This window comes from Callionymus lyra, chromosome 7 (assembly GCF_982586985.1).
Source record: "Callionymus lyra chromosome 7, fCalLyr1.hap1.1, whole genome shotgun sequence".
In the NCBI taxonomy this organism is placed as follows: Eukaryota; Metazoa; Chordata; class Actinopteri; order Syngnathiformes; family Callionymidae; genus Callionymus; species Callionymus lyra.
The window spans coordinates 6,252,056-6,278,861 of record NC_141824.1 but is presented as its reverse complement, the minus strand read 5'-3'; the positions used below and the strand labels follow the sequence as shown (position 1 = coordinate 6,278,861).

General features: G+C 38.7%; 1 protein-coding gene and 5 non-coding genes across 6 annotated transcripts; 3 read left to right on the top strand and 3 right to left on the bottom strand.

Annotated features, from left to right (window-relative positions):
* Nucleotides 1–9,407: 9,407 nt before the first annotated feature.
* LOC148074873 (small nucleolar RNA U3) lies at nucleotides 9,408–9,620 on the bottom strand. The gene has a single exon (XR_015711898.1). It is a non-coding gene; the product is annotated as a small nucleolar RNA U3 (small nucleolar RNA).
* An 818-nt stretch (nucleotides 9,621–10,438) lies between these two features.
* Nucleotides 10,439–10,651, top strand: LOC148074872 (small nucleolar RNA U3). Its single transcript, XR_015711964.1, has one exon. It is a non-coding gene; the product is annotated as a small nucleolar RNA U3 (small nucleolar RNA).
* Nucleotides 10,652–16,017: 5,366 nt separating this feature from the next.
* LOC148074871 (small nucleolar RNA U3) lies at nucleotides 16,018–16,230 on the bottom strand. Its single transcript, XR_015711897.1, has one exon. It is a non-coding gene; the product is annotated as a small nucleolar RNA U3 (small nucleolar RNA).
* An 818-nt stretch (nucleotides 16,231–17,048) lies between these two features.
* LOC148074870 (small nucleolar RNA U3) lies at nucleotides 17,049–17,261 on the top strand. The gene has a single exon (XR_015711963.1). It is a non-coding gene; the product is annotated as a small nucleolar RNA U3 (small nucleolar RNA).
* Nucleotides 17,262–18,016: 755 nt separating this feature from the next.
* Nucleotides 18,017–23,938, top strand: LOC148074868 (class I histocompatibility antigen, F10 alpha chain-like). Its single transcript, XM_087796140.1, has 4 exons — nucleotides 18,017–18,053; nucleotides 20,566–20,832; nucleotides 22,969–23,247; nucleotides 23,442–23,938. Exons 1-4 carry the CDS (start codon nucleotides 18,017–18,019, stop codon nucleotides 23,840–23,842), a joined length of 984 nt encoding a protein of 327 aa, XP_087652266.1. The 3' UTR covers nucleotides 23,843–23,938.
* Nucleotides 18,133–18,340, bottom strand: LOC148074869 (small nucleolar RNA U3). Its single transcript, XR_015711993.1, has one exon. It is a non-coding gene; the product is annotated as a small nucleolar RNA U3 (small nucleolar RNA).
* Nucleotides 23,939–26,806: the final 2,868 nt, after the last annotated feature.

Sequence of the window (26,806 nt, the reverse complement as noted above, 5' to 3'; positions counted from 1 at the left end):
ATCTGCTCGACTACTTCAATTGGCGTCACGAACAGGATCCTTTGAGAGAGAGGGTTCGGAGGAGCCGGATCCCATTCCGGGGGAGGTGGACTCGAGGCGCCGAGTAAGATAAGGTAAAAAACCATCGAATTCATTTATTTTTAAACGAGTCTTTACCTCTTTCTGGGTGGGTAAAGGTTTTACTATCTCCAAGGTCTGTCAAAATGTGTTAAGGTATTGAATGTATGTGATGAAAAGTGTCTAAAATAAATTACTATATCCTCGTGTTGGAATAGTTGTGAAAATTTCTTGTGTTTTTGAAAAATACTACGTCCTCATGTTGGAGTAGTGAGAATTGTGAAATTACTATATCCTCGTGTTGGAATAGTTGTGAAAATTTCTTGTGTTTTTGAAAATACTACGTCCTCGTGTTGGAGTAGTGAGAATTGTGAAATTACTATATCCTCGTGTTGGAATAGTTGTGAAGACTTCTTGTGTTTTTGAAAATACTACGTCCTCGTGTTGGAGTAGTGGGAATACTATATCCTCGTGTTGGAATAGTGGTACAAGTATTATTGTGGCAAGTTTTTTAAATTTTTAGAAGTCCTCGAGGTGAACAATTGTTGAAAAATATTGAATAGAAGATTAGAGGTGTTGGCTTGTTCCGTAATTCTCGTGTTGAATTCCGTCGTGTTCGGAGGAAAAGTTAACTGGTCCCATATTCTCGTGTTGAATACCGTCGTGTTCGGAGGAAAAGTTAACTGGTCCCATATTCTCGTGTTGAATACCGTCGTGTTCGGAGGAAAAGTTAACTGGTCCCATATTCTCGTGTTGAATACCGTCGTGCTCGGAGGAAAAGTTAACTGGTCCCATATTCTCGTGTTGAATACCGTCGTGTTCGGAGGAAAAGTTAACTGGTCCCATATTCTCGTGTTGAATACCGTCGTGTTCGGAGGAAAAGTTAACTGGTCCCATATTCTCGTGTTGAATACCGTCGTGTTCGGAGGAAAAGTTAACTGGTCCCATATTCTCGTGTTGAATACCGTCGTGTTCGGAGGAAAAGTTAACTGGTCCCATATTCTCGTGTTGAATACCGTCGTGTTCGGAGGAAAAGTTAACTGGTCCCATATTCTCGTGTTGAATACCGTCGTGGTCGGAGGAAAAGTTAACTGGTCCCATATTCTCGTGTTGAATACCGTCGTGTTCGGAGGAAAAGTTAACTGGTCCCATATTCTCGTGTTGAATACCGTCGTGTTCGGAGGAAAAGTTAACTGGTCCCATATTCTCGTGTTGAATACCGTCGTGTTCGGAGGAAAAGTTAACTGGTCCCATATTCTCGTGTTGAATACCGTCGTGGTCGGGGGACAAATTGATAAATAAAAGGTTTTTAAATATTGTATTGTTGTATGTGAAAATAATTGTAGGATAAATATACAATTTTGAACATAAAAAAAAAACAGGAACTAGGGCGTAGTCCGGAAATACTGGTCTCATTGGTATCATAACTAGACTAAGAAAAACTGTTAAAATTTTAGAAGTACTATAAAAATAAATCCAAACTAAAATGTCGAGTAAATTACAGAAAGAATTTAATCTTTCTACAAATTGGATTGATTGGTCGAGATGTGTCCCGCATCCTCAAAAAATGTCTTTGTCAGATCAGTTACAGGCCGCAGTTCAGGTCTATAGTGGAAATTTTGCGCCAAATGAACGAGATGAAAAAAAAGCAAAAATGGTGAAATGGTTTACAGAGACTCAAAATGCAGGTTACCTTCCTCAAAACAGTTCCATTCATCTTCTAACTGATGTGTTGAATAGAGTAGAACACAAGCTTATCGGAAGAATAAACGAAATGGAGGCGGAAGGCACTTCGAAATTAACATTGAAAGGGAGAAATAGAGCAGGAAGAGTGAAAAATCTTCAAGACACAAAATGTTTGGTAAGATGGTTGCATCTGTCCACTGCTCTGCTTGTGACTAAATCAGTTACAGGAAGTACAGCTGCTGGTATCAAAGGGTGGAGTCAATCCCGCCCTCTGAGAAAGAGGCGGGGGAAGATTGGAAAGGAAAGTTGAAACAAGGCCTTTTCGATTCCGAGACGAACTCTGAGCTGATTGTTCTCCAGGCAACCAGGGATCCCACGATACCTTACTTCAAGAATCAGGGGAGAAAGATTGTATCTTATTTTCCTCATAGATTTATGATCTAAAATTAAGTTTATATTTGGTTAGGAAAAGATTACATATATATTTTATATTAGTTTTGGTTGCCTGGAAGAATAAACGTAAGTCTCTGGTTCTGTCACAAATTTAGATTATATTTTTCAATAGTGCTTTCTCAAGCTGATGCTCGTTTTTTGGGGTATTGCATGGTCAGTGTTGTTTGTTGTTGTATTAAGTGTAGACGACATTATCGTGTCCCGGGAAGAAGAAGCATCGTTGAAAAAAGGAAAAAAACGTTGATTAGATTTTAAGTTGAATTGATGGGCAGAGGAGACGGTTACACGACCGGGTAACCCTGGGGAATTCTGAGTAGGGGTGGAGTGTAGCTGGCTCCCTCTACAGGGCATCTGACGTTTTTCCAGATTCCTAAACTAGTTAGGATGCTTGGCCAATGGGTGATTATGGTAGACGTACTTTTTCAGTAAGCCAAGTAGCTATCATAAATTGGGGGATATGTGGTGATGGAGGGGTCTCTCCCAATATCCTGTTCTGAAGACTCTGCCAGCCGGTGTGTAGGCCAGTTAGATATCATTGTGTTCGGTGTCGAGGGGCTCCACAAAAATTTGGCAGTATAGTTAGGGCTAGTTAATTTTTCCGAACCATCACGGTGATCGATAAATTCTCATTGGTGATTAGTTTAGAGTTAGTTCGACGGGGGTTGAAATAGAATGGATGAGTTGAGGGGTCTCCTATCCAGGGTGTTTGGAAGCTAATTGAGCGGTCGAGGGGTTCTCCTGCCATTATGACTTCAACACTTTAGACACGACAGGCAGGACTAGAGTCTCGTTCCACGTAGCATAGTTTGTCTCTCTGGCCTGTTTTGGTAAAATACTGTTGTCGTCGTGTTGTTTGTTTAAATTGTCTGTGTCTGTATGTTTGTATCTTTTGAATATTTTTCTCGCTGCGATACTTGTAAAAATGATCATTCATTTGTGTGAGATCTCTGACTTTCTGTGACTCAGCTGAGAGTCCAGGTTCGTGTGTCTTTGGACACTATCTCTTGCTGATAAGAACACTGCTTCTTGGCAGACGTTGTTACTTGTCAGCTGCTTCAAGTTCGAATGAGCTCCGAAAGAGTTTTTTCCTTGTTGGTGGGAGTGGTTTCGCTTGGAGGTTGAACTTCTAAGACTTCCTTCTTTTCCTCACCGACCCTCCCGTTGTATTCATGTCTTCTTTAAACACACATTCTTACGTCATCTTGAATTCTATTCACTATTGGGTTTGATTACTTAATTATGGTATATATGAATATACAGTTAATTAGTGGTATAATGGGTTTAAGAAGAAAAACAAACCAACTCACATTTCAATTTTCTCCTTCTGCTACATCGTCAATCGATCAACTCACAATTGGTCACATTGCGTGTAACTTTTGTGTTTTGTCTAAAGCTAATACTGCTTATCTAAAACAAGTGTGTCACTGACTGCTTGCACGTGTGTACGTTTGTTGATATCTAGTTCCTGTTTTCTCTTCTTCTTCTCTCAATTTCTGATCTTTGGTGTGGTATTTGCTATGCTGCCCCCTGCTGGTTTTCTCTTTGTTTACTTCTTAGTTGACTTCTGTTCTGACTCAATTGGTGTAATTATTTAATTACTAATTAATTTAATCAATTGCAGTTTATTCTGTTTTCTTAATTTTTCAATTATTACTTTAAATCAATTTTATTATTTTAACAATTAGTCATAAATTTACTATTATTAGTAAATTAAGGATTGGATTTTTATCTTTTAATTATTTGAGGAATATTAAGTTAGATCTTGTATTTGGTCTTTAGACGGTCACTCTTATTCCTCTTTGTCAATTGTGCTATATATATATGCAACTAATTAGGAAGTTAAATAAATAATAAAAAATAAATACTAAGTTGTTAATTGACAATTGTTTTGACTTGAATCATTTTAATTAATTAGTATATATGTGATTAGATCTAATTGCATTTATTATTTTCAAATTATTCCATTTTATTTTTATTATTATCTCGGATTTTATAATGGATTTTAATTAGTTAATTGAAGTTTTGGTTCTTAATTTAGATTTTTAAATTCTTCCTCTTTTATATTTTCATTTAATTATTTTTTGATAATCGCTTCTTTACTTATTATTATTATTATTATTTTTAGCATTATTATTAATATCATTAATATTATTATTCATTTGTTCTATTCATTTATTGACAAGACAAAAGTAACTATTACTACAGGTGACAAGTTAAAGCTCCTGACAGGGAAGAAAAATAAGAAACTTTAAACTCTGTTTTAACTTAATGGTAATTAATTACACAAAGTGCCCTTATTGAGCTCTTGAGCTAGCCAGATACAGCTAATTAGGATTCAACTTAAAGACTTAAAAGAGCTTCTCTAAAAATAGAGAGATGATAGTTGATGATAGTTCTAGGCTCCTATCATAGCTCCCTATTGGCCACTGGCTGGAGTGCATGGGTGTGGCAGGAGAAGAGCACGAGGGGATGGAAACAAACAAAGAATTTTGTTCAACAATGGCGCATTTTTGGCTTTTAGTCCAGGAACTTTGGTCCAGTTCCCTATTGATGACACCTACAGTTGAAGCAATCTTTCTGAGCTGAACAAACAAGAACTCAACCTCAACAACTCTCCACCAAGAATGAACTTCTGCTCCAGAGAGGGAGGAGCTGTACTGGTTCAACGTGATTGAACATCTGATTTCTCTGATCTTGAAAAGACTTTTGAGACTTCATTCCTATGATCCACCTTTGGACCCCCCACACTGCACTAAGAACTATGTCTGGGATGATGATGAACGTGATTATGAAGACAAATGGCACGATCTGGTCACAAACATGAACTTGACTCTTGTCTGCAGTGACATTTTTGTGGGTCCTGATGGTGAGGCTGCAGAACTAACAAACGAACAAGGTTCTCTATGCTCTCTGACACTTCTGTCCCTCGTGTTGCTCTTGCTGTGGTTGCTGGTGGAGAAGCTAGGTTCTATATATTATATATATATATATATATTATATAGATATTATAACAGGGCCCTGAGATAAATGATTAAGAAATGCAAAGTTGTTTGTGATTTGACGAAAAAGTAGACAAATCTAGCCTGTAAGAGACATATCTTCCTGAGTCTAAAATGTAACAGTAAAAAAGTAAATCCCAAAATAACATACTCTGATTGCTCCACTCAGAGCTATGATGAAAGCAGCCATAAGAAAACTAAACAAAAACTTGTGTGGTCGACTGATGCAGAATTGTATTTAAACTAATTAAAAGTGACTCTGTCTAGAGCTGCTGACTTGTCACCTCCAGAGACTAGACTATAGAGACTAAAATACTGTAGGAGGAAAGGTCAAAGAAAAAAATAATAGATTAAGAGATAAATTAAAAGAAACACTGAGAAATATAAATATGACATTCTTCTCTCTAGAAGAATAAACCAAATAACTATAGACTAATAGGAAATCTCCTTGAAGTGAATATTTGAAACTAGTTAAGATAAGCAAAAGAGTAATCTAGAATAGATACTGTATTTCTGTTGTGGGTAAATAATTAAAGAGGTCTGACTGACACCTGATCTAATTAACCATTACATTCATAAAACACATTTGAACTCACACAATACTCTCGGACATTCACATAGGTATTACAAATAACACTGAGCTCAGAGATAAAAAAAACAAACACATGACAAACTTTAACAGACATCCACAGATCAAAGTTATGAATACACAACTCGTGACACACACACAATATCCTCATCATCACCTGAATAGATTCAAAACTGACCTTCTCATAACTTCTGATCATTCTTATCCTGTTAGAGGTGGTGTTGAGAAGCTCCAGAGAGGGAGAAATAAGAAGCCACTGTCCACTGCAGACTTAAATATATCATAGAAGGTAAACAAGAAACATGAGCCAGCATGAGTAAAGCTAAAACTTGACTAGCAAGTTTAAATGTAGTTTAGGAAACTACTCTTTGGACATGTGGTGATATAGTTAAGATGTGTAAATTACCAAACACAAGAAATCATGATTTAAGATAAATACAACTTCCCTCAAACTAATAAGACTTTACTTAATGCTAAAAGAAGGAACATAGTGGTGTTATATATTTAAAAGGACATTCAATCGGACAAAATATCAAAAGGTAATCGCGCGGCAGATGCATTGGCAAAACAAACCGCGGGTTATCAGCCACAAGGGCAAATGATGGTGGTTCCAGCTGAAGAAATGGATGAGCAGTCATCTTGGTCAAAAATTCTTCACATTCAATCTCAAGCATCACCTGAAGAAATTTCAATGTGGATAAATCAAGGCTCAGGGAAAACAGAAGAAGGTGTCTGGTGTAAAAGGGGACGCCCGGCTGCACCAGTAGCCTATCTGAAATCTCTAATCCTTGAGGCACATGGTCCTACACATGTAGGCAGAGAAGAAACAATTCGAAGATTGGACAATTGGTGGCATCCATTTAAAAACCAAATGGTGAAACAAGCACTAATCTCGTGTAATGTTTGCAATCAAGCTGCAATTAGGCCTACTCTCAAACCACTACCAGGACTAACACACCCTTCAGTTTTCTTTCCAGGACAAATGGTTGTTATCGACTATACTGACATGTTGGTCCCAGTTTCTGGATACAGGTACCTGTTGGTGATGGTGGACGCCTACTCAGGATGGCCAGAAGCATATCCTTGCCAGAAAGAAGATGCAAAAAGCGTCTCTAAACATTTGGTTAAACATTACATTCCAACTCATGGTTTTCCCCATTGTCTGAAAAGTGACAATGGCACGCATTTCAAGAACACCCACTTACAACAGGTGGAGCGCCAATTGGGCCTCAAACACAAGTTTGGTTCTGTTTACCACCCCCAGTCACAGGCACAGGTGGAGAAAATGAACAGGACATTGAAGGACAACCTCAACCGAGTCATAATAAGTACCGGAGTCAACTGGCTCGCGGCACTACCAATGGCACTGATAAGTGTTCGAATGTCTGTTAATACCCGGACGGGCTACTCTCCATTCGAACTCCACACAGGTCGCTGTTTTCCAGGACCCCACGCTCCATTACCAATATCAAACCTAAAGGGTTCTCCAAGCAGACTGAAGAGGTCCCCAAGCAACCCGTCCCACTGCAGGTCACCCCGTGTGTCTACCTGAAGGCGCTCAAGCGAAAGTGGACGGAACCACGTTGGACTGGTCCTCATCGCATACTGGAAAGGACGTCTCACGCCCTCCGGCTGGAAGGCAAAGGAGACACCTGGTTCCACCTGAAGCAGTGTGCAGCTGACCCCGAGAGCTGTGACAAACCCCTCCTCAAAGTCAACGCCCACACCCCATCTACAACCCTGCCCCCCACCAACGTTGTCCCCGTCAACCTGGACAATCCTTCATCACCCCCGTCATCACTGTCTAACGTCTGACTGCTTGGCATGGCACCAAGAGTCGTGTGAGGAATTTTCCCTGCATCAACAAGTGCCGCAGGTTTTTTCCCACACACTGAGCACTGAACACTGTCCTGATCAAGAAAAGGTGCAAGACCTCCTTGAATCCACTGTTTCATTTTGCACTCTTTGAGTTTCGTTGCGTTCTCTCGCATTTTTAATAATTTAGCTGTTGCACACTTAGTATTACCCATGGCTACCAGTATTCCTCGACATGTAATACGCTTGCATGTTTCTCAGGCGATAATTTTAAAGGCTTTTAAAATTTGTAGCAAAACGTGTTGAACCTAAAGACAGTGGGTTGTGACTCATATTTTAACATGGGTGTAAATACACTTGTAACTGTATGGAGTAAACATAAACAAACAAAAACAACATCAACAAATAAACCTACCATAAAAGGTATCTGCACTAACACGCTCAGGAAGCTAAAGTTGGCCCCAACAGAACTTGACTTAATACAATTAAGGCTCCACTGATGTTTTTGTTGACATACTCGCGCCTCTGCAGCAGTAGAAGGATTTCTCCACATTCTTGTAGGTGATTCTGAAGCGGGCAGGATAAGCAAATCCGAACCCCGTCCACTCCACGAAACCGACTCTTGACGTCATTGAACGCCGCGCGTGCTTTGGCAACACTTGTCGGGTCAGGAAACACTGAGATGCTGACTCCGTCCACACTGATGCGTTGTTTGATCCGAGCGAGTCTCAGGATGTTTTCACAGTCTTGGAAGTAGTGAACGCGGGCTATGATGGTGTTTGACCGGCGTCCCTCTGTAGATCCAGGCGGGGAGAGACGGTTCTGTCCAGGAGCGTCCTTCAGATCAAAGGCTGCAGAAGGACACAGACTCGGTGTTGCATTCACGGGTCTCCGGGATTCCGACGATCCTTCCATTGTTCCTCCGCGACCTCGCCTCCAAGTCCTCGCATTTATTGTGAAGTTGGTCCACGACCCCCGTGAGCCGCTTCACCTCCTTCTTGAGTGAAACAACATCATCCGTGCACGTTGACAAACTTTCTTCCACATCCTTCACCGTAGCTTTCATGGCGGAGAGTTCAGAGGTCAGAGTTCAGAGTTGATCGTCGACCTGTATTCTTTGAGCTCCGCTCTCGCTGCACCAATATCCGCTGGAATCACCGCCATCTCACTTTCCAACACTGCGCCAACTTCTGTTTGAAGGATTTCAAGTAAATCCTTGCGCACCGAAGATAGTAGTTCCATCTTGAGCGATTCAGTGACCGACGCGTCGGGTGCGGAGACACTCCTTCTCAGGAAAGCTACTTCAATGGAGCTCGGGGCTAAAGTCGGCGTCGAAGGCGAAGGCCTCGTGGCTTGAGTCGCTGTTTGCCCACCTTTGCTTGATTTACCAGCCATTTCAAAGTTTCGGTTTTTAGGCATATGGTTTAGCAAAGGTAAAATTGGAATGTTTTCCAAAAAGTGCGCTGAAAAAATGACTTTTATATAGTCGTTCTGTGGAGCTCCAAAAAACATGTCTACTCCATTGCTATGCTCAACAGCGCCCCTAAATATTCAGGTTTTTAACAAAATACAAACACATATCTCTACTAGTCTCACAAATCAATGAATCTGACAAATAAAAGTTTCTGCTTCTGAATCCTTTAAGCAGAAATGATGCCAAACTTGATGGTTTGTTAGAGCAAATGAATCCTAAAGCTTTAGTTAAGGATGAACTACTCTAATGGAAGTCTTCAGTGGTTCATGAGGCTTAATCTCACCATTACTGCTAAACTCATAAAGGTTTAACATTTAGTTGTTATGAACCAACAACCACTCTGATCATATTCCTCTCAATACTGCACAAGGAAGTAAAGAAGGATCATCAATGACAGAGAACATATGAAGTGAATCATTATTCTCTGTCTGCTTCACACTCAGGAAGGAATATCACAACTCTTCATCATGGTTAGTGACACCAAACACTTTACAAACACATTTCTTAAGTTAAGAACTATAGAAATGATCCCTGAAAGTATAGTCTTAACTTAACTCTGCACCAACATCACACTCCATCCTCACACCAAACTATTATAGTGATGGTTGATTTTGTATTTATTATTTTTCTTCTGCATTCATTAATTTGAACAAACATGATACTGTGTGATTCACATTAAATACACAACATGAAATGTATTTACAAATCAAACACATGCACCACAATACTTTCAAACTAGGTTTCTACATTATTTAAAAAACACAAAAAGTAAAGTCAATATTATAATAAACAAAAGTCAATTAATAAAATACTTTGTAAGTATTGAAAGTGCTTTGTACTTCTTAGCTTGATGAAGCAGTGTCATTATTTTTAAGTGTCCACTAGATGGCGGTCTCTGCACTATTTTCCATTGTTTTGAACAACTTTTCTAATGAAACATAATTTTTAAACTGATGGCGCCACCTACTGACCTCTAAACAACATGACACTGTTTCATTTGGCTTCATCAACACATCACTATTAAATACACAACATGAAATGTATGTTTATATCAAACACATGAACCATAAAGCTTTCACACACATGGGGTAAAGTCAATATTATAAGAAACAAATGTCATTTATTGAATCATTTTGAGTAAAAAATTCTTTATTTCTGTGAACTACACTACAAAGAACAAGCACTTTTCTGGACTGATTTGACATCTGTGATCTATGAGGTTTAGATCTGGAGACTGACTAAGAGACTCCAGGTCCTTACAATGATTTTTATGAAGCCATTCCTTCAACACAAAGGTCACCTTTGGATCGTCACTGTAATGGTTTGGTGTGAGGATGGAGTGTGATGTTGGTGCAGAGTTAAGTTAAGACTATACTTTCAGGGATCATTTCTATAGTTCTTAACTTAAGAAATGTGTTTGTAAAGTGTTTGGTGTCACTAACCATGATGAAGAGTTGTGATATTCCTTCCTGAGTGTGAAGCAGACAGAGAATAATGATTGACTTCATATGTTCTCTGTCATTGATGATCCTTCTTTACTTCCTTGTGCAGTATTGAGAGGAATATGATCAGAGTGGTTGTTGGTTCTGTCAAAGTTTAATATAAACATCCTATGGTAGTGATGGCGAGATGAAGCCTCATGAAGCACCGAAGCCTCCCAGCCGAGTAGTTCATCTTTGGAGCAAAGCCTCGTGAGGCTTCATTTGCACGACCATGCCATCATGTGGACAATTGGGAGCATTGCATATTTGTGCGCAAATGATTCTGATATTAAAAAATGTGCTTGACAACCTTGTTTTTTTTAAAATAATTATTCATTTTTATTTAAAAAAAGCAATTTTCCCACAGTACTGGGCTTTAGCCGGTTTCTTTTTTTACTGATTATTTCCCCGGCTTTGGAAAAAAATCCTTTCGCAGGGGACGGATGAAGCCGGGGTACACAGTATTTTCATGGCCAGCTGAAAGAGAGATGGGTGTATATTTTTACATTTCGCCCAGTACTGTAGGGGGTCCTCGTTTCTAGGAATATTGTGTTCGTTGAGGTAGGTCTTCACCGCCACCGTAGCATCAACCGTTTCATTCCTCGGCCTGGTCTGCTGTACTGTGGCATCTAAACGATGCCAGAGTTTGCTTCCTAAAACAGAAAAGCTGCATGTAAGTGACCACATAAAATAAATAACAAACAGTAGTATAGTAAATAAATGAATTTGAAAGAAGCCATCTAGCTTGCCTGACGTTGGTTCAATTGTCTCGTTGGTCTCCAAGCTCTCATGCAGGGCTCTATAATGCCTCAGCATTGATGAAGTGTTGTTGTTGTTATATTATTATATTTTATATATACACATATAAAGTATATATATGTATATATAAAAGATAATAATTGGTGTATATATATACAGGTATTTGACAATATTGTAACAGAAATGAATGGGACACTTATTTGTGGAGGAGACTTCAATGTGGTATTAAACAGTACATTAGATCCATCCAACAATAGAAGAAATATGAACCATGTTACAAAAACAATCAAAAACATGTTAAGAGACTACGGTATGATGGATCTATGGAGAAGGTTACATCCAAAAAACAGGGATTACACACACTACTCTGCACCTAACGGAAGCTATGCAAGGATCGACTATTTCTTTCTAAATCAAGAAGATTTTTACAAAGTAGAACAGTGTGTAATAGGAGAAGCGGATATATCTGACCACAGCCCAGTAATATTCAAAATTAAACTAAAATCACGAGTTAAAAAAACAATGTGGAGGTTGAATATTGGTATTCTGAACAAGAAAAAAATAGTCGAAGAAATCAAAAATGATATTTTCACATATCAAAAAGAAAAGGAAAATGGTGAGGTTAACCCTGCAATAGTGTGGGATGCTCTTAAAGCAGTTATGCGGGGAAATATTATAGCAAAGTGCTCTTTACTGAAAAAAACAAGAGAAGCAGCATATAAGGACGAGAAAGAAAAACGACTAAGGTTAGAACGACAACACAAAAACAGCCAGGACCCCACTCTACTTCCAAAGATACAAGAAACCAGGGATAACATAAAAAGACAATTAAATTCAGAAGTAGAAAAAAGAACTAGGTATTTAAAAGAGTCATATTACGAGATGGGGTCAAGAGGAACGAGACTTTTGGCAAGAAGACTTAAAAAACAGCAGATCGACCGCTCCGTTCATAAAATTAGAGATGCTTTAACAAATGAAGCCACTTTTGATTTAGAGGAAATAGAAACTAAATTTAGAAATTATTATGAGAATTTGTATAAACAACCACCTTCTGCCGACATAAGTCAAATCAAAACTTTTCTTAACTCACTAGATCTACCATGCATCGGCACAAAGCAAAATGACCTCCTAACAACACTGATAACAAAAGTGGAAATAGAGCGAGCAATTGGAAGGTTCAAATCAAATAAATCACCAGGTAGTGACGGTTTACCGTCTGAATGGTATAAAACATTCAATGAACAGCTGACCCCGATGCTACACACATCATTTAACTACACTCTTGAACAGGGTGTGATTCCTCCGTCTTGGAGCGAAGCTATCATCTCAGTTATCCCAAAAAAGAAAACCAGTGAGAAGTGTGAAGACGACAGGCCGATCTCATTATTAAACATAGATTATAAACTTTACACTTCCATCATAGCAAAAAGATACAGCACATTCATGACAGAGATAATTGATGAGGATCAGACCGGATTTATCAAGGGCCGTCAAACGCATGACAATATTAGGAGGACTATGCATGTAATAGATCATGTGGAACGTAACAACATCTCAGCTGTCCTCATAAGCTTTGATGCAGAAAAAGCGTTTGATTGCGTTAATTGGTCATTCCTGTATCTTGTACTAGAGAAATTTGGACTAAATAGTAAAGCAATACGATGCATTAGATCGCTCAATCAAAAGCCGACCGCAAGAATAAGAATAAATGCTAGTCTATCAGACCCTATTACCTTAGAAAGATCTACAAGACAAGGTTGTTGCCTCTCACCAACTCTTTTTGCTATTTGTATCGAACCATTGGCCCAAGCAATCCGACAAAACAAGGAACTTAAAGGTATAGAAATGAATCACCAAAAACAAATTATTGGACTTTTTGCAGATGACATAATATGTTATTTACAAGAACCAGAAACTAGTATTCCAAAAGTAATACAACACATGGAAGCATTTGGCTCCTGTTCTGGCTACAAATTAAATTGAGCCAGAAACGCAAATTATGGCAATGAATTTTACTCCATCTGAGAATCTCAAAATAATATTAAACACAAATTGGTTTGCCAAAAAAATAACATACCTAGGGGTCACCTTGACCAAGGAATACAAGAAACTGTCTGAAGAAAATTATAGCAAACTACATAAAGAAATTAAAACTGACCTAGAAAAGTGGGGTCCCCTTACACTGGATTTGAGTTCAAGAATAGATACAATCAAGATGAACATCCTACCTAGATTACTTTACCTGTTTCAAGCATTACCAGTTGAGGTACCAGAGATTCTATTCAGAGTGTGGGACAAATTGTTCTCTAGATTTATATGGAATGGACAAAACCCGAGAGTAACATTTGAAACCTTACAGATTAGTAAAGAGGGAGGTGGGATGGCTTTACCAAACATGAGAGGATACTATCTTGCGGCCCAGATAGGACCAATTATAAGTTGGTGTGACCAACACTTTGACGCAAAATGGAAAAATCTAGAAGAAAAATGTAGAGATCAGGAAATTCGAAGTCTAATTGGAGACAGAAAAACCATGAAGGAATATAGTAACCAATTAGATAAAATAAGTCAATTCACACTTGAAATGTGGTTCAAGGTGGTCAGAAAACACAAATTGGAAAATGAAATTAAAATATTCAGTTGGATAGCATACAATAACAATTTCACTCCAAATAATCTGGATTTACAGTTCAGGCAGTGGATCCAGGTTTAACTGCAATATGCACAGACACAAAACATGGCAAAATGATGAGCTTCCAAGAACTGAAACAAATATACTCTCTAAATAACAGAGACCACTTTAGATTCTTACAATTACGGGACTTCTATGACAAACAAATTAAACCAAACATGAATGAAAACAGAAATGGTATAATCCAAACTTTGATTGGAACCTATAACGGCAAGAAGTGTAAAATTGTCTCAACATTATACAAGCAAAGGATGGAAACTAAGGGAAAGACAACAAATGATGTAAAGGAAAAGTGGGAAAAAGAGTTCCATATCAGTATAAGTCAAGAAGAATGGTCACATATTTGGAAGACGCAGCATTCTACGACATCTTCTCGTATCTGGAGGGAACACTGCTGGAAAAATGTAATAAGATATTTCATTACACCAAAAATGAAAAGCAGACAACTGTCATCGGACCAGTCGTGTTGGAGAGATTGTAACGAAGTCAATGTCGATGCTCATGTTTTCTGGTATTGCTCTAAAATCAGGAAATATTGGAAGGATGTGCATGAAGCAGTTGAAAACATCTTGGGCTATAATATTCCACCTGCATGTTCAATTTTGTACCTGGGCTTAAATTCAAACATTGTAAACAAGGAAGACAAATATTTATTTAAAATACTAGTGGCAGTCGCTAAAAAGGCCATTACCAAAAAATGGCACAATACGAAAACCAGTGGAAGAATGGACTCACATTGTCAAAGGAGTTTTTGAAATGGAACTTTTAACCCACAGGATAAGGACACAAGAAGACAAATTTATAGAAAAATGGAAAAAGTGGACTCTGTTTACACAACAACGACACCTGTGAAATACTTGGACTGTATCAGTGTGTACTTTATATATTGAAAGATGCATGTAAGAAACATGAACAACCCCCATTTTTATTTTTTTATTTTTTTATTTTTGTTTTGTGTTTTTTATTCTCTGTGATGTATGTGTGTTTGCCTTAATGTGGAAAATTCTAATAAAACTTAAGTTTGAAAAAAAAGAAAATAGTGCAGAGACCGTCATCTAGTGTTCTCTGAAAATAATGACACTGCTTCATAAAGCTTCATCAGACCATCACTACTTACCACTGCTGAAGTGTTTTCTTCATGGACCACTGAGACTCTGGCCTCAGATGACATTTGGACATTTTGTCCCTCAAGATGCTTCTGCTGCTCACGTCAGTGTCAGCTAATTGTACTGATGACATGTTTGGTTTGTCCATCAGACGGATTGCAACTGTCATGCTATGTTTGAACCCTCTTTCTTTAGAAGGTTCATACCTGTGAGGACCAGAGTGGTCTCCTTCTGGGCTTTCTACCCACCCCTTCACTCTGGTCCAGAGTGGATGAATCTTCATCTACTCTGTCCAGTGTGTCCACTTGTCTGCTAGTTGAGGACGGTGAAGAAAGTCAGAGGCACGAATATATTGCTGGTGTGTTTCAGTGCAGGTCACATGTAAAGAGGTGGTGAGTGCTTTGTTCTTTTTCAGAGTCAGGGCCAAGAGAGGTTATCCATAGAATCATCCTATAGAGAGTGTCACAATCATTTGTAGAACCAAGGTTACATAGGTAACCTGTTGTTTTTCTATAGATGTTGTTTATAAACTGTGAAATGAAAAAAAAAACGATTCAACCGTCATTAAAATGACTTTTATATAGTCGTTCTGTGGAGCTCCAAAAAACATGTCTACTCCATTGCTATGCTCAACAGCGCCCCTAAATATTCAGGTTTTTAACAAAATACAAACACATATCTCTACTAGTCTCACAAATCAATGAATCTGACAAATAAAAGTTTCTGCTTCTGAATCCTTTAAGCAGAAATGATGCCAAACTTGATGGTTTGTTAGAGCAAATGAATCCTAAAGCTTTAGTTAAGGATGAACTACTCTAATGGAAGTCTTCAGTGGTTCATGAGGCTTAATCTCACCATTACTGCTAAACTCATAAAGGTTTAACATTTAGTTGTTATGAACCAACAACCACTCTGATCATATTCCTCTCAATACTGCACAAGGAAGTAAAGAAGGATCATCAATGACAGAGAACATATGAAGTGAATCATTATTCTCTGTCTGCTTCACACTCAGGAAGGAATATCACAACTCTTCATCATGGTTAGTGACACCAAACACTTTACAAACACATTTCTTAAGTTAAGAACTATAGAAATGATCCCTGAAAGTATAGTCTTAACTTAACTCTGCACCAACATCACACTCCATCCTCACACCAAACTATTATAGTGATGGTTGATTTTGTATTTATTATTTTTCTTCTGCATTCATTAATTTGAACAAACATGATACTGTGTGATTCACATTAAATACACAACATGAAATGTATTTACAAATCAAACACATGCACCACAATACTTTCAAACTAGGTTTCTACATTATTTAAAAAACACAAAAAGTAAAGTCAATATTATAATAAACAAAAGTCAATTAATAAAATACTTTGTAAGTATTGAAAGTGCTTTGTACTTCTTAGCTTGATGAAGCAGTGTCATTATTTTTAAGTGTCCACTAGATGGCGGTCTCTGCACTATTTTCCATTGTTTTGAACAACTTTTCTAATGAAACATAATTTTTAAACTGATGGCGCCACCTACTGACCTCTAAACAACATGACACTGTTTCATTTGGCTTCATCAACACATCACTATTAAATACACAACATGAAATGTATGTTTATATCAAACACATGAACCATAAAGCTTTCACACACATGGGGTAAAGTCAATATTATAAGAAACAAATGTCATTTATTGAATCATTTTGAGTAAAAAATTCTTTATTTCTGTGAACTACACTACAAAGAACAAGCACTTTTCTGGACTGATTTGACATCTGTGATCTATGAGGTTTAGATCTGGAGACTGACTAAGAGACTCCAGGTCCTTACAATGATTTTTATGAAGCCATTCCTTCAACACAAAGGTCACCTTTGGATCGTCACTGTAATGGTTTGGTGTGAGGATGGAGTGTGATGTTGGTGCAGAGTTAAGTTAAGACTATACTTTCAGGGATCATTTCTATAGTTCTTAACTTAAGAAATGTGTTTGTAAAGTGTTTGGTGTCACTAACCATGATGAAGAGTTGTGATATTCCTTCCTGAGTGTGAAGCAGACAGAGAATAATGATTGACTTCATATGTTCTCTGTCATTGATGATCCTTCTTTACTTCCTTGTGCAGTATTGAGAGGAATATGATCAGAGTGGTTGTTGGTTCATAACAAGATGGTTACATTTCAAACGTTTCTATGAGTTTAGCAGTAATGGTGAGATTCAGCCTCATGAACCACTGAAGACTTCCATTAGAGTATTTCATCCTTAACTAAAGCTTTAGGATTCATTTGCTCTAACAAACCATCAAGTTTGGCATCATTTCTGCTTAAAGGATTCAGAAGCAGAAACTTTTATTTGTCAGATTCATTGATTTGTGAGACTAGTAGAGATATGTGTTTGTATTTTGTTAAAAACCTGAATATTTAAACACACGTACAACTATTACTGATATGGTTGTTGAGATATATTTTTGCTGATAACTTTGTTGTGAAATTAATCAGATAAATAAATGCATTGTTTATGAACAGAACTTTTTTCTCCAGGATGCCTGATTTTTTAGGAATTCAATAGATTTACAGTAAACTAGTAAATTCTTCAGACTAAACTCTCTGGTGTCAATTGTGTAAGAATATAAATACTGTCTAAACGAAAGAAGAAGAAAAAAGTGATGTTTAAATAAAACAGTTGTTCAAAACAAAGGAAAATATTGCAGAGAGCACCATCTAGTGGAAAATAATGACACTGCTTCATGAAGCTTCATCAGACCTTCACCACTCTTCTGGTCAAAGCAGTCTGTCACAGAGATGAGGGCTTGTTTTTGCTGGAGCCACTAAATGAACCTTAAACCTCTCACTCTCCTCAAGAGCAGGAGGAGGAAACACTGTAGTGGAAAAGATTAAAGTGACCACAATGAATGAGCAAGAGCATCTACCTCCAGTGGAGAGTTGTATGTATCTGCTCAAGGAGACAGTAGAGATGTAGATTAACATATACAAATGTTTTCATATATTGTATTGTACATAACAACCACTCTGATCATATTCCTCTCAATACTGCACAAGGAAGTAAAGAAGGATCATCAATGACAGAGAACATATGAAGTCAATCATTATTCTCTGTCTGCTTCACACTCAGGAAGGAATATCACAACTCTTCATCATGGTTAGTGACACCAAACACTTTACAAACACTTAAGTTAAGAACTATAGAAATGATCCCTGAAAGTATAGTCTTAACTTAACTCTGCACCAACATCAACATTTGTGTGTAAAAACAAAACCTGATTGAAAATGTTAATTAAAATGGATTTAAAGACATTTTGATGAAGTTAAATATTGTAGCTCATCACACAACTTTATTTCTGTATGAGATTTATCAACTAAAAAAACAATCAAATATTTAATACTTTAAGTAAAAATGATATATTTTAATTCTATAATTCAACCTGAAAGTTATTTTTTTTTATTTTCTCCACTGCTTATATCCCCACTTTCAACCTGCTGTTGCCTGAGACCTTTACTTTCTCTGACAGGTTTACTTTTGAGGGCCAGTTCATGCTAAGGTTTGTGGGTAAATAGTACCAAGAACAGGCAGTTTTACTTCCTGTGAGACCATACAATGTTGGAGAGATCGTAGAGCACCAAGAGCTCACTGACCAGGAGGGAACTGAAGATAGTTCAAGTGTTTTTTTAACTACAGAAAGTCTGTCCGTAAAATAATGATAAAAATGGTTCTTGAATTGATGAAAATGACTGAAAATCATTCAAATGTATTTACTGTTTGAGCTCAATGTCATGTTTGAACCACTAGAGGGCACTAGAAGCTTTTCTCGTCTCCACAAAAAACTCGTTTATTTTTTACTTTCATAGTAATATTTTAGAAAAACTTCTGAATAAAAGAGAATAGAAAGGAAGGAAAGAAAGTTTATACATATATATGTCAAAATAAAAAGCAATTCAATCCACTTTTATTTCTCTTCACTTTAATTTGACACTCCTGGTATTCCATAGTTCACATTCTGCGTGACTTTAAGGTTCAGAAGAACGACTCTAAGAAATAATAATAAAGTTTAAAGTGGAGTTTTTGTCACAGAAAATAGTCGTAATAACATGTTTGTTTTACTTTGACTTTCCATCTGGACGTGACGTCACACTGAATCCTCATTGGCTCAGATATTTCTTCCTGCGTCTGTTGTTTACTTTCACTTGTACTTCGTTCGTCGACCTGAAGACTTGTTGGATCCTAGTCTCCAGAAAAGAGCTGAAGATGAAGAAGGTGTTGTTTGTGCTTGTTGTGTGGATCCACAGCTCAACTGCGAGTGAGTCTCCTTCCTCCACTTTCATGTGTTCACACCTGCGTCACCTTTTATTTCTCCAAATACTCTTCACTACAACCTTCATGACCTTTTCACTCTCAGAGGAGTCAAAGTGTTTCACTGATTCACTTTTCATCTCAGAACCGTGAAGAAGTCGTACACAGAAAAGTAGATCCGAGCTCAATGTCAGGTGCTCACCTGGTGGCGCTGTTGAGTCACTTCTGTTGATTGACGGAGGAACTTGTTTGACGCTGAACAGAAAGTGACTCCAGAGTTTTGCTTCATGAGCTGATCACTTGTTTTTAAACGATGCTGCCATCAGGAGATTCATTGACTCACAAGAAGAGCTTTTACAATTTTCATTGATTTGACTTTAGTAAACAAGTCTATCATGAACTAAAATGAGGAAATAAAAACAAAGAAAGTGTCGCATTTCTTAAGTGCGCATGTTCAGACAACCTTGTAGCTCAGCTCACTTCAACATATTATCACATCTCACAGTTTATTGGAGCAACTCAGTGAAGCAGCTGCTCTGAACTTGTGTTTGGACTTAAAATATCTAAATGAAACATTTACAATCATGTTGAACAGTAATCTTCAGAAACATGTTATTTATAAACTGATATAAACTCATGTTATTTAAGTTCATCATTAACCTTAATGTCCTTCAATGATCTTTATTCTATCAATCATTCTTAGATTTGTTCCATGAACTTGGTTTTAATATTTTATTATCTATGCGTTTTTTAAAAACAATTTCAATTTAGTTGTTTGATCTTTTTCAACATTGTTGCTCCTGTTTCTTCTTAATTCATCCATTTATTCTTTTAATTCTCTTTATTCCTTATTTGTTTTATTATAAATATTTATTACATTTCAGATTGTTATTAATATTAATCGTTTTTTCTTCTTTCTTCTTCTTCTTCTTCTATAGTTGTGTCCCAGTTAGCCAGGGTTCTTGGAGAGTGAAGTGTGAAGGATGTTCTGCTGGTGTCCGTGTGTGGACGTGAACTTTGTGTCACTGCTGACTGTCCCTCTGTTCTTCACCTCTTTGTCTTTGTAGAAGATGTGATTGTTCTGCTGCATCACAACGTTGTGTCATCAGAACCAGAGAAGATCTAAACTTTGTTTTTGTGTCTCACAGTGATTCACACATATCAGCAATTCATCACTGCGTCTGCTGGAGTTAAAAACTTCCCAGAGTTTGTTTTTGTCACTTATGTGGACGGAGTTGAAGTGGAACACTACGACAGCAACACCAGGAGAAATGTACCCAAACAAGACTGGATGATCCAGGTCACAGCAGATGATCCTCAGTACTGGGAGAGAGAGACAAATATATTAAATAACCATCAGCAGGTCCAGAAGAACAACATTGAAATAGCAAAACAGAGATTCAACCAAACTGGAGGTTTGTTGTCTTTAAAATCAATGTTTGACCTTAAACTGAATCATGTTCAACCTTTTTACATCCTGAACCATCAATCTTGTATACAGAGTAGATCAGAGGAGGAAACTGGAGTAGATCATACAAGTTCAGAGAAGGAGAGAAGATCACAGTGGAGTAGATCACAGTGGAGTATTAAACAGTGGAGTAGATCACAGTGGAGTATTAAACAGTGGAGTAGATCGCAATGGAGTATTAAACAGTGGAGTAGATCACAGTGGAGTATTAAACAGTGGAGTAGACCACAGTGGAGTATTAAACAGTGGAGTAGATCGCAATGGAGTATTAAACAGTGGAGTAGACCACAGTGGAGTATTAAACAGTGGAGTAGACCACAGTGGAGTATAAAACAGTGGAGTAGATCGCAATGGAGTATTAAACAGTGGAGTAGATCACAGTGGAGTATTAAACAGTGGAGTAGACCACAGTGGAGTATTAAACAGTGGAGTAGATCACAGTGGAGTATTAAACAGTGGAGTAGATCACAGTGGAGTATTAAACAGTGGAGTAGACCACAGTGGAGTATTAAACAGTGGAGTAGATCACAGTGGAGTATTAAACAGTGGAGTAGACCACAGTGGAGTAGACCACAGTGAAGTATTAAACAGTGGAGTAGATCGCAATGGAGTATTAAACAGTGGAGTAGACCACAGTGGAGTATTAAACAGTGGAGTAGACCACAGTGGAGTAGACCACAGTGAAGTATTAAACAGTGGAGTAGATCGCAATGGAGTATTAAACAGTGGAGTAGACCACAGTGGAGTATTAAACAGTGGAGTAGATCGCAATGGAGTATTAAACAGTGGAGTAGATCACAATGGAGTATTAAACAGTGGAGTAAACCACAGTGGAGTATTAAACAGTGGAGTAGATCACAGTGGAGTATTAAACAGTGGAGTAGATCACATTGGAGTATTGAACAGTGGAGTAGATCACAGTGGAGTAGATCACAGTGAAGTAGATCACAGTGGAGTATTAAACAGTGAAGTAGATCACATTGGAGTATTAAACAGTGGAGTAGATCACAGTGGAGTAGATCACAGTGGAGTAGATCACAGTGGAGTATTAAACAGTGGAGTAGATCAAAGGGGAGTATTAAACAGTGGAGTAGATCAAAGGGGAGAATTAAACAGTGGAGTAGATCACAGTGGAGTATTAAACAGTGAAGTAGATCACATTGGAGTATTAAACAGTGGAGTAGATCACAGTGGAGTAGATCACAGTGGAGTAGATCACAGTGGAGTAGATCACAGTGGAGTATTAAACAGTGGAGTAGATCCCAGTGGAGTATGAAACAGTGGAGTAGATCACAGTGGAGTGTTAAACAGTGGAGTAGATCACAGTGGAGTATTAAACAGTGGAGTAGATCACAGTGGAGTATTAAACAGTGGAGTAGATCACAGTGGAGTGTTAAACAGTGGAGTAGATCACAGTGGAGTATTAAACAGTGGAGTAGATCCCAGTGGAGTATTAAACAGTGGAGTAGATCACAGTGGAGTATTAAACAGTGGAGTAGATCACAGTGGAGTATGAAACAGTGGAGTAGATCACAGTGGAGTATTAAACAGAGGAGTAGATCACAGTGGAGTATTAAACAGTGGAGTAGATCACAGTGGAGTATGAAACAGTGGAGTAGACCACAGTGGAGTATTAAACAGTGAAGTAGATCACAATGGAGTATTAAACAGTGAAGTAGACCACAGTGGAGTATTAAACAGTGAAGTAGATCACAGTGGAGTCGACCACAGTGGAGTATTAAACAGAGGAGTAGACCACAGTGGAGTATGAAACAGTGGAGTAGATCACAGTGGAGTATTAAACAGTGAAGTAGATCACAGTGGAGTATGAAACAGTGGAGTAGACCACAGTGGAGTATTAAACAGAGGAGTAGACCACAGTGGAGTATGAAACAGTGGAGTAGACCACAGTGGAGTATTCAACAGAGGAGTAGATCACAGTGGAGTATTAAACAGAGGAGTAGATCACAGTGGAGTATGAAACAGTGGAGTAGACCACAGTGGAGTATTAAACAGAGGAGTAGATCACAGTGGAGTATTAAACAGTGGAGTAGATCAGGTCTCACTCTGGTTTCTCTCTCAGGTGTTCACATCTTTCAGATAATGGACGGTTGTGAGTGGGACGATGAGACTGGAGAGGTCAAAGGTTACCTACAGTACGGCTATGATGGAGAAGACTTCATCGTGTTTGACCTTCAGACTCTGACCTGGGTCGCTCCGAGTCCTCAGGCCGTCATCACCAAACACAAGTGGGACCAGAATGAAGGCATGAAGAAATATAATCAGTTCTTTTACACCCAGGAATGTCCAAATGATCTGAAGAAGTTTGTGAAGTTTGGGAGCAAAACCTTGATGAGAACAGGTAGTTCCATGACCTTCTTCTCCTTCTGCTCTCCTTCCTCCTTCTCTCCCTCCTCTCTCTCCTCATGTCCTCTCTCTCTCTCTCCTCTTATCTTCTTTTCCTCACCTCCACCCCTGTCCTCCCTCCTCCTCCTCTCCTTCATTCTCTGTCCATCCTTTGACTTTCTCTCTGAAGTGTGGTGTCTCTCCCTTCAGAGCGTCCACGAGTGTCTCTCCTCCAGAAGACAGCCAGCTCTCCGGTCACCTGCCACGCTACAGGCTTCTACCCCGACAGAGCCATGTTGTTCTGGACCAAAGACGGAGAGGAGCTGCACGAGGACGTGGAACACGGAGAGATCCTCCCCAACCCTGACGGAACCTTCCAGAACATGGTGGACCTGAAACTCCCGTCTGACGACTGGTCCAGGTACGAGTGTGTGTTTCAACTGGACGGCATTCCGGAAGACGTGGTCACCAAACTGGATCCGTCAAACATCCTGACCAACGGTAAGAGTCTTCAGAACCTTCTTGGTGTCTCCAGAGGTTTCTTTCATCCAGATGAGAGTCCAGGTGTGGTCAGCATGGATCTGCTGAATGAGGCCCCACCACGTCTCTAACACTGGTCACCTGATCATGTCTCCACTTACTTTGCTCTCCATCCACAGCCAGGACTTTCCTGACCTTGTACATCATCATGGCCGCCGTCGCTGCCTCCGCTCTGGTGCTCACAGTGGTTGGATACTTCATCTACAAGAAGAAGAAGAAAGGTGAGAGTTTGTGATTTGATCCAGATCATCTCCAGATACTGGAGAGAAAGAATAGAAGGTCAAAGAAGGTCAGCAGAGATGAGAAGAGGTCAGAGGAACTCTTCTATGTTCATCTTCTTCAGGTGTAATTTGTCCTCTTTCTTTCCATTTCAGGCGACTCTGACTCGTCTTGTAAGTACATGATCTTGTCTCAGCTCAGATGTTGACCATGTGACAGAGTGCTAGCATGCTAGCATCAGTGTTGACACTAGTTTCATCTGCTGGTGAGAAGCACACAAGCTAACAGGGTTTGTGATCTTACAGCGGCCCCCAGCTCGGAGCTGGACCATCTGAAGGATCCGCCCGTGGACAGAGACTAAAGTCAGTGGATGATAATTGTCACTTTTCTTCAAGACTCACTTCACGCATGATTTTACAAGTTGATACATTTTTCTGTCTCCGTGTTTCAGGAGGAATCGACCAAGAAACGTCTTTTTCTTCTGAGACTCTGCAGACGTCAGAGCTGCTGATCTTTGTTCCTTCACTGGAAATGTGTTTGAAACTCACATCAGGATGTCATGTGATCTGAGCCGTTATGAAAACTACACACACACACAGATAAATGCACACACACGATTCTGTACCACACAAATACACTCACACACACAAACACTCACACACATGCTTCACTTTAACACAAATAAATGCACACACACAAACACTCACACACATGCTTCACTAAAACACAATAATGCACTCACTCACAATCACACACAAACACACACACACATGCTTCACTTTAACACAAATAAATGCACACACACAAACACTCACAAACATGCTTCTCTAAAACACAATAATGCACTCACTCACAATCACACACAAACACACACATGCTTCACCATCACACAAGGATGCACACACATGCATCTCTGACACAAAAAAATGCACTCACAAACAACTGCAAACACACACACGCATGCTTTACCAAAGCAAAAAATGCACAAACACGCACACACACAAAAAAGCAATCACACACAATGACAAACACAAACACATGTGCTTTACTACTACACAGAAATGCACACACATAAATACTTAAACACATGCTTCTCTGGCGCAACAAAAGCACTAACACACAATAACTAACACACACACACAGATGTCTCTGTAGACAAAATGATACACACACGGAAAATATATACAGACAAACAGAGTCTAAAAACAGGTACTGACACAAAAAATCAGGCACACATGCCCAAACACACTCACGGAAACAGTTGAACAAACCTGAAAATAGGCGCACACACAAATAAAAAGATAACAAACACATGTATTTACACATCAAATAACAAACAGAAGTACAAACATGCAAAAACCAAAATGGAAAAAAAATCAGACACACAGTGACAAATTTATGAATGTGTAGACACACACACACATGCACACACACACACACACACACACACACACAAGTACACGCACACAAGTACACGCACAGACAGTTTTGTGTTCATGTAATAGTTTGTGTGTTTTCTTCCTGGTGTGTAGACACTAGTTAATGAAGCGTCAGTTGTGATGTCAGAGGTGAAGAATCTTGTCAAACATAGTTGAACTGCTGCTTCATTTCTTGTGTGTTTTGATCTTCAAATAAATGGACAGAAAACGTCCACATGTGTTTGGACTCCAAATGTTCAGTAAAGTCACTTGTCATTGAGGGTCAGTGGAGGCTCAGAAAGAATCCATTTGTGCAGCTGTTATGAAAGGTCAACATCTCTGACCTCTCCTTCTGTTTCCTGATCAACTCATGTCCTAAATATGACTGTATTGCTTTGATCAACTCGTCTTGTGCTGAACAGGTGCACATAAGTTGTGTCCACTTTTGTGTAGAAGAAAAATCCAGAAGAGCTTGTGCCGACAATTCACATGTAGAAACTTGATTCAAAGTTTCCTGCTGAGTCGGCTGAATGTGTTTGTGGAGGTTTGCTCTCTGACCTGCTTCTCTCAAGTCAAACTTCATCAGGTTACACAACCATGAGACGCCGATCTCACGCCACACCTGTGCCGCCATCTTAGATCCCGCCAGAGCTCAAATGTGCAACACTGACGACACATTTGGACAGGTGTGGTGAGACGCCCAGTGTGGATGTTTGACTCCGCCCCCCGAGCACCTGCACCAGTCAGGTGTGCCTCTATGAGACTTGTGTGTCACGCCCTCACTGCACTCAACTGCTTTCTGTTTGCAGCGTGGAAGAGGACACCACAACAATCCACCTAGATCGCCCCCTAGCTGTGAGTCGCTCACCTAAGTCAACATTTTTATAATTGAATAAATATTTTCATTTTAACATCAAACACAACTCTTGTTAAAATGTATTTTCCCTTGTATTAAAATATATTGTTTAATGTTTACAATTGTTTGTAATGCATAATAAAATAACCTGATATAGTTGTTTTAATGTCATGGCAATGATCACAGTTTAGATTAATTTAGTTTTTTATTCTACATTTTGTTTCGTCAACAGTATTTAATTTGACCTCATTATAAATTGTCCACCGCTGGTCAAGACGTGTTTTTTTATTTGCTGTGATATGGATGTGTTACGTTACAAGTCATTTACAAACGTGAGTTCATCATCATGCAGGTCCAAACCAAGACAACTGTGATACAAGATACTTTTAATCTGGTCCTGGTGAAGACTGAGCAAATGCTTTAGTTCCACAATTCAGACAGAAAACATTCTCAGGCACACGTTTCACCAGAATCACAGGAAATAGAATAGATCGTCAACAGGAAGTCGTAGTCGTTCTCAGTCACATGTTAATTGATTTGTG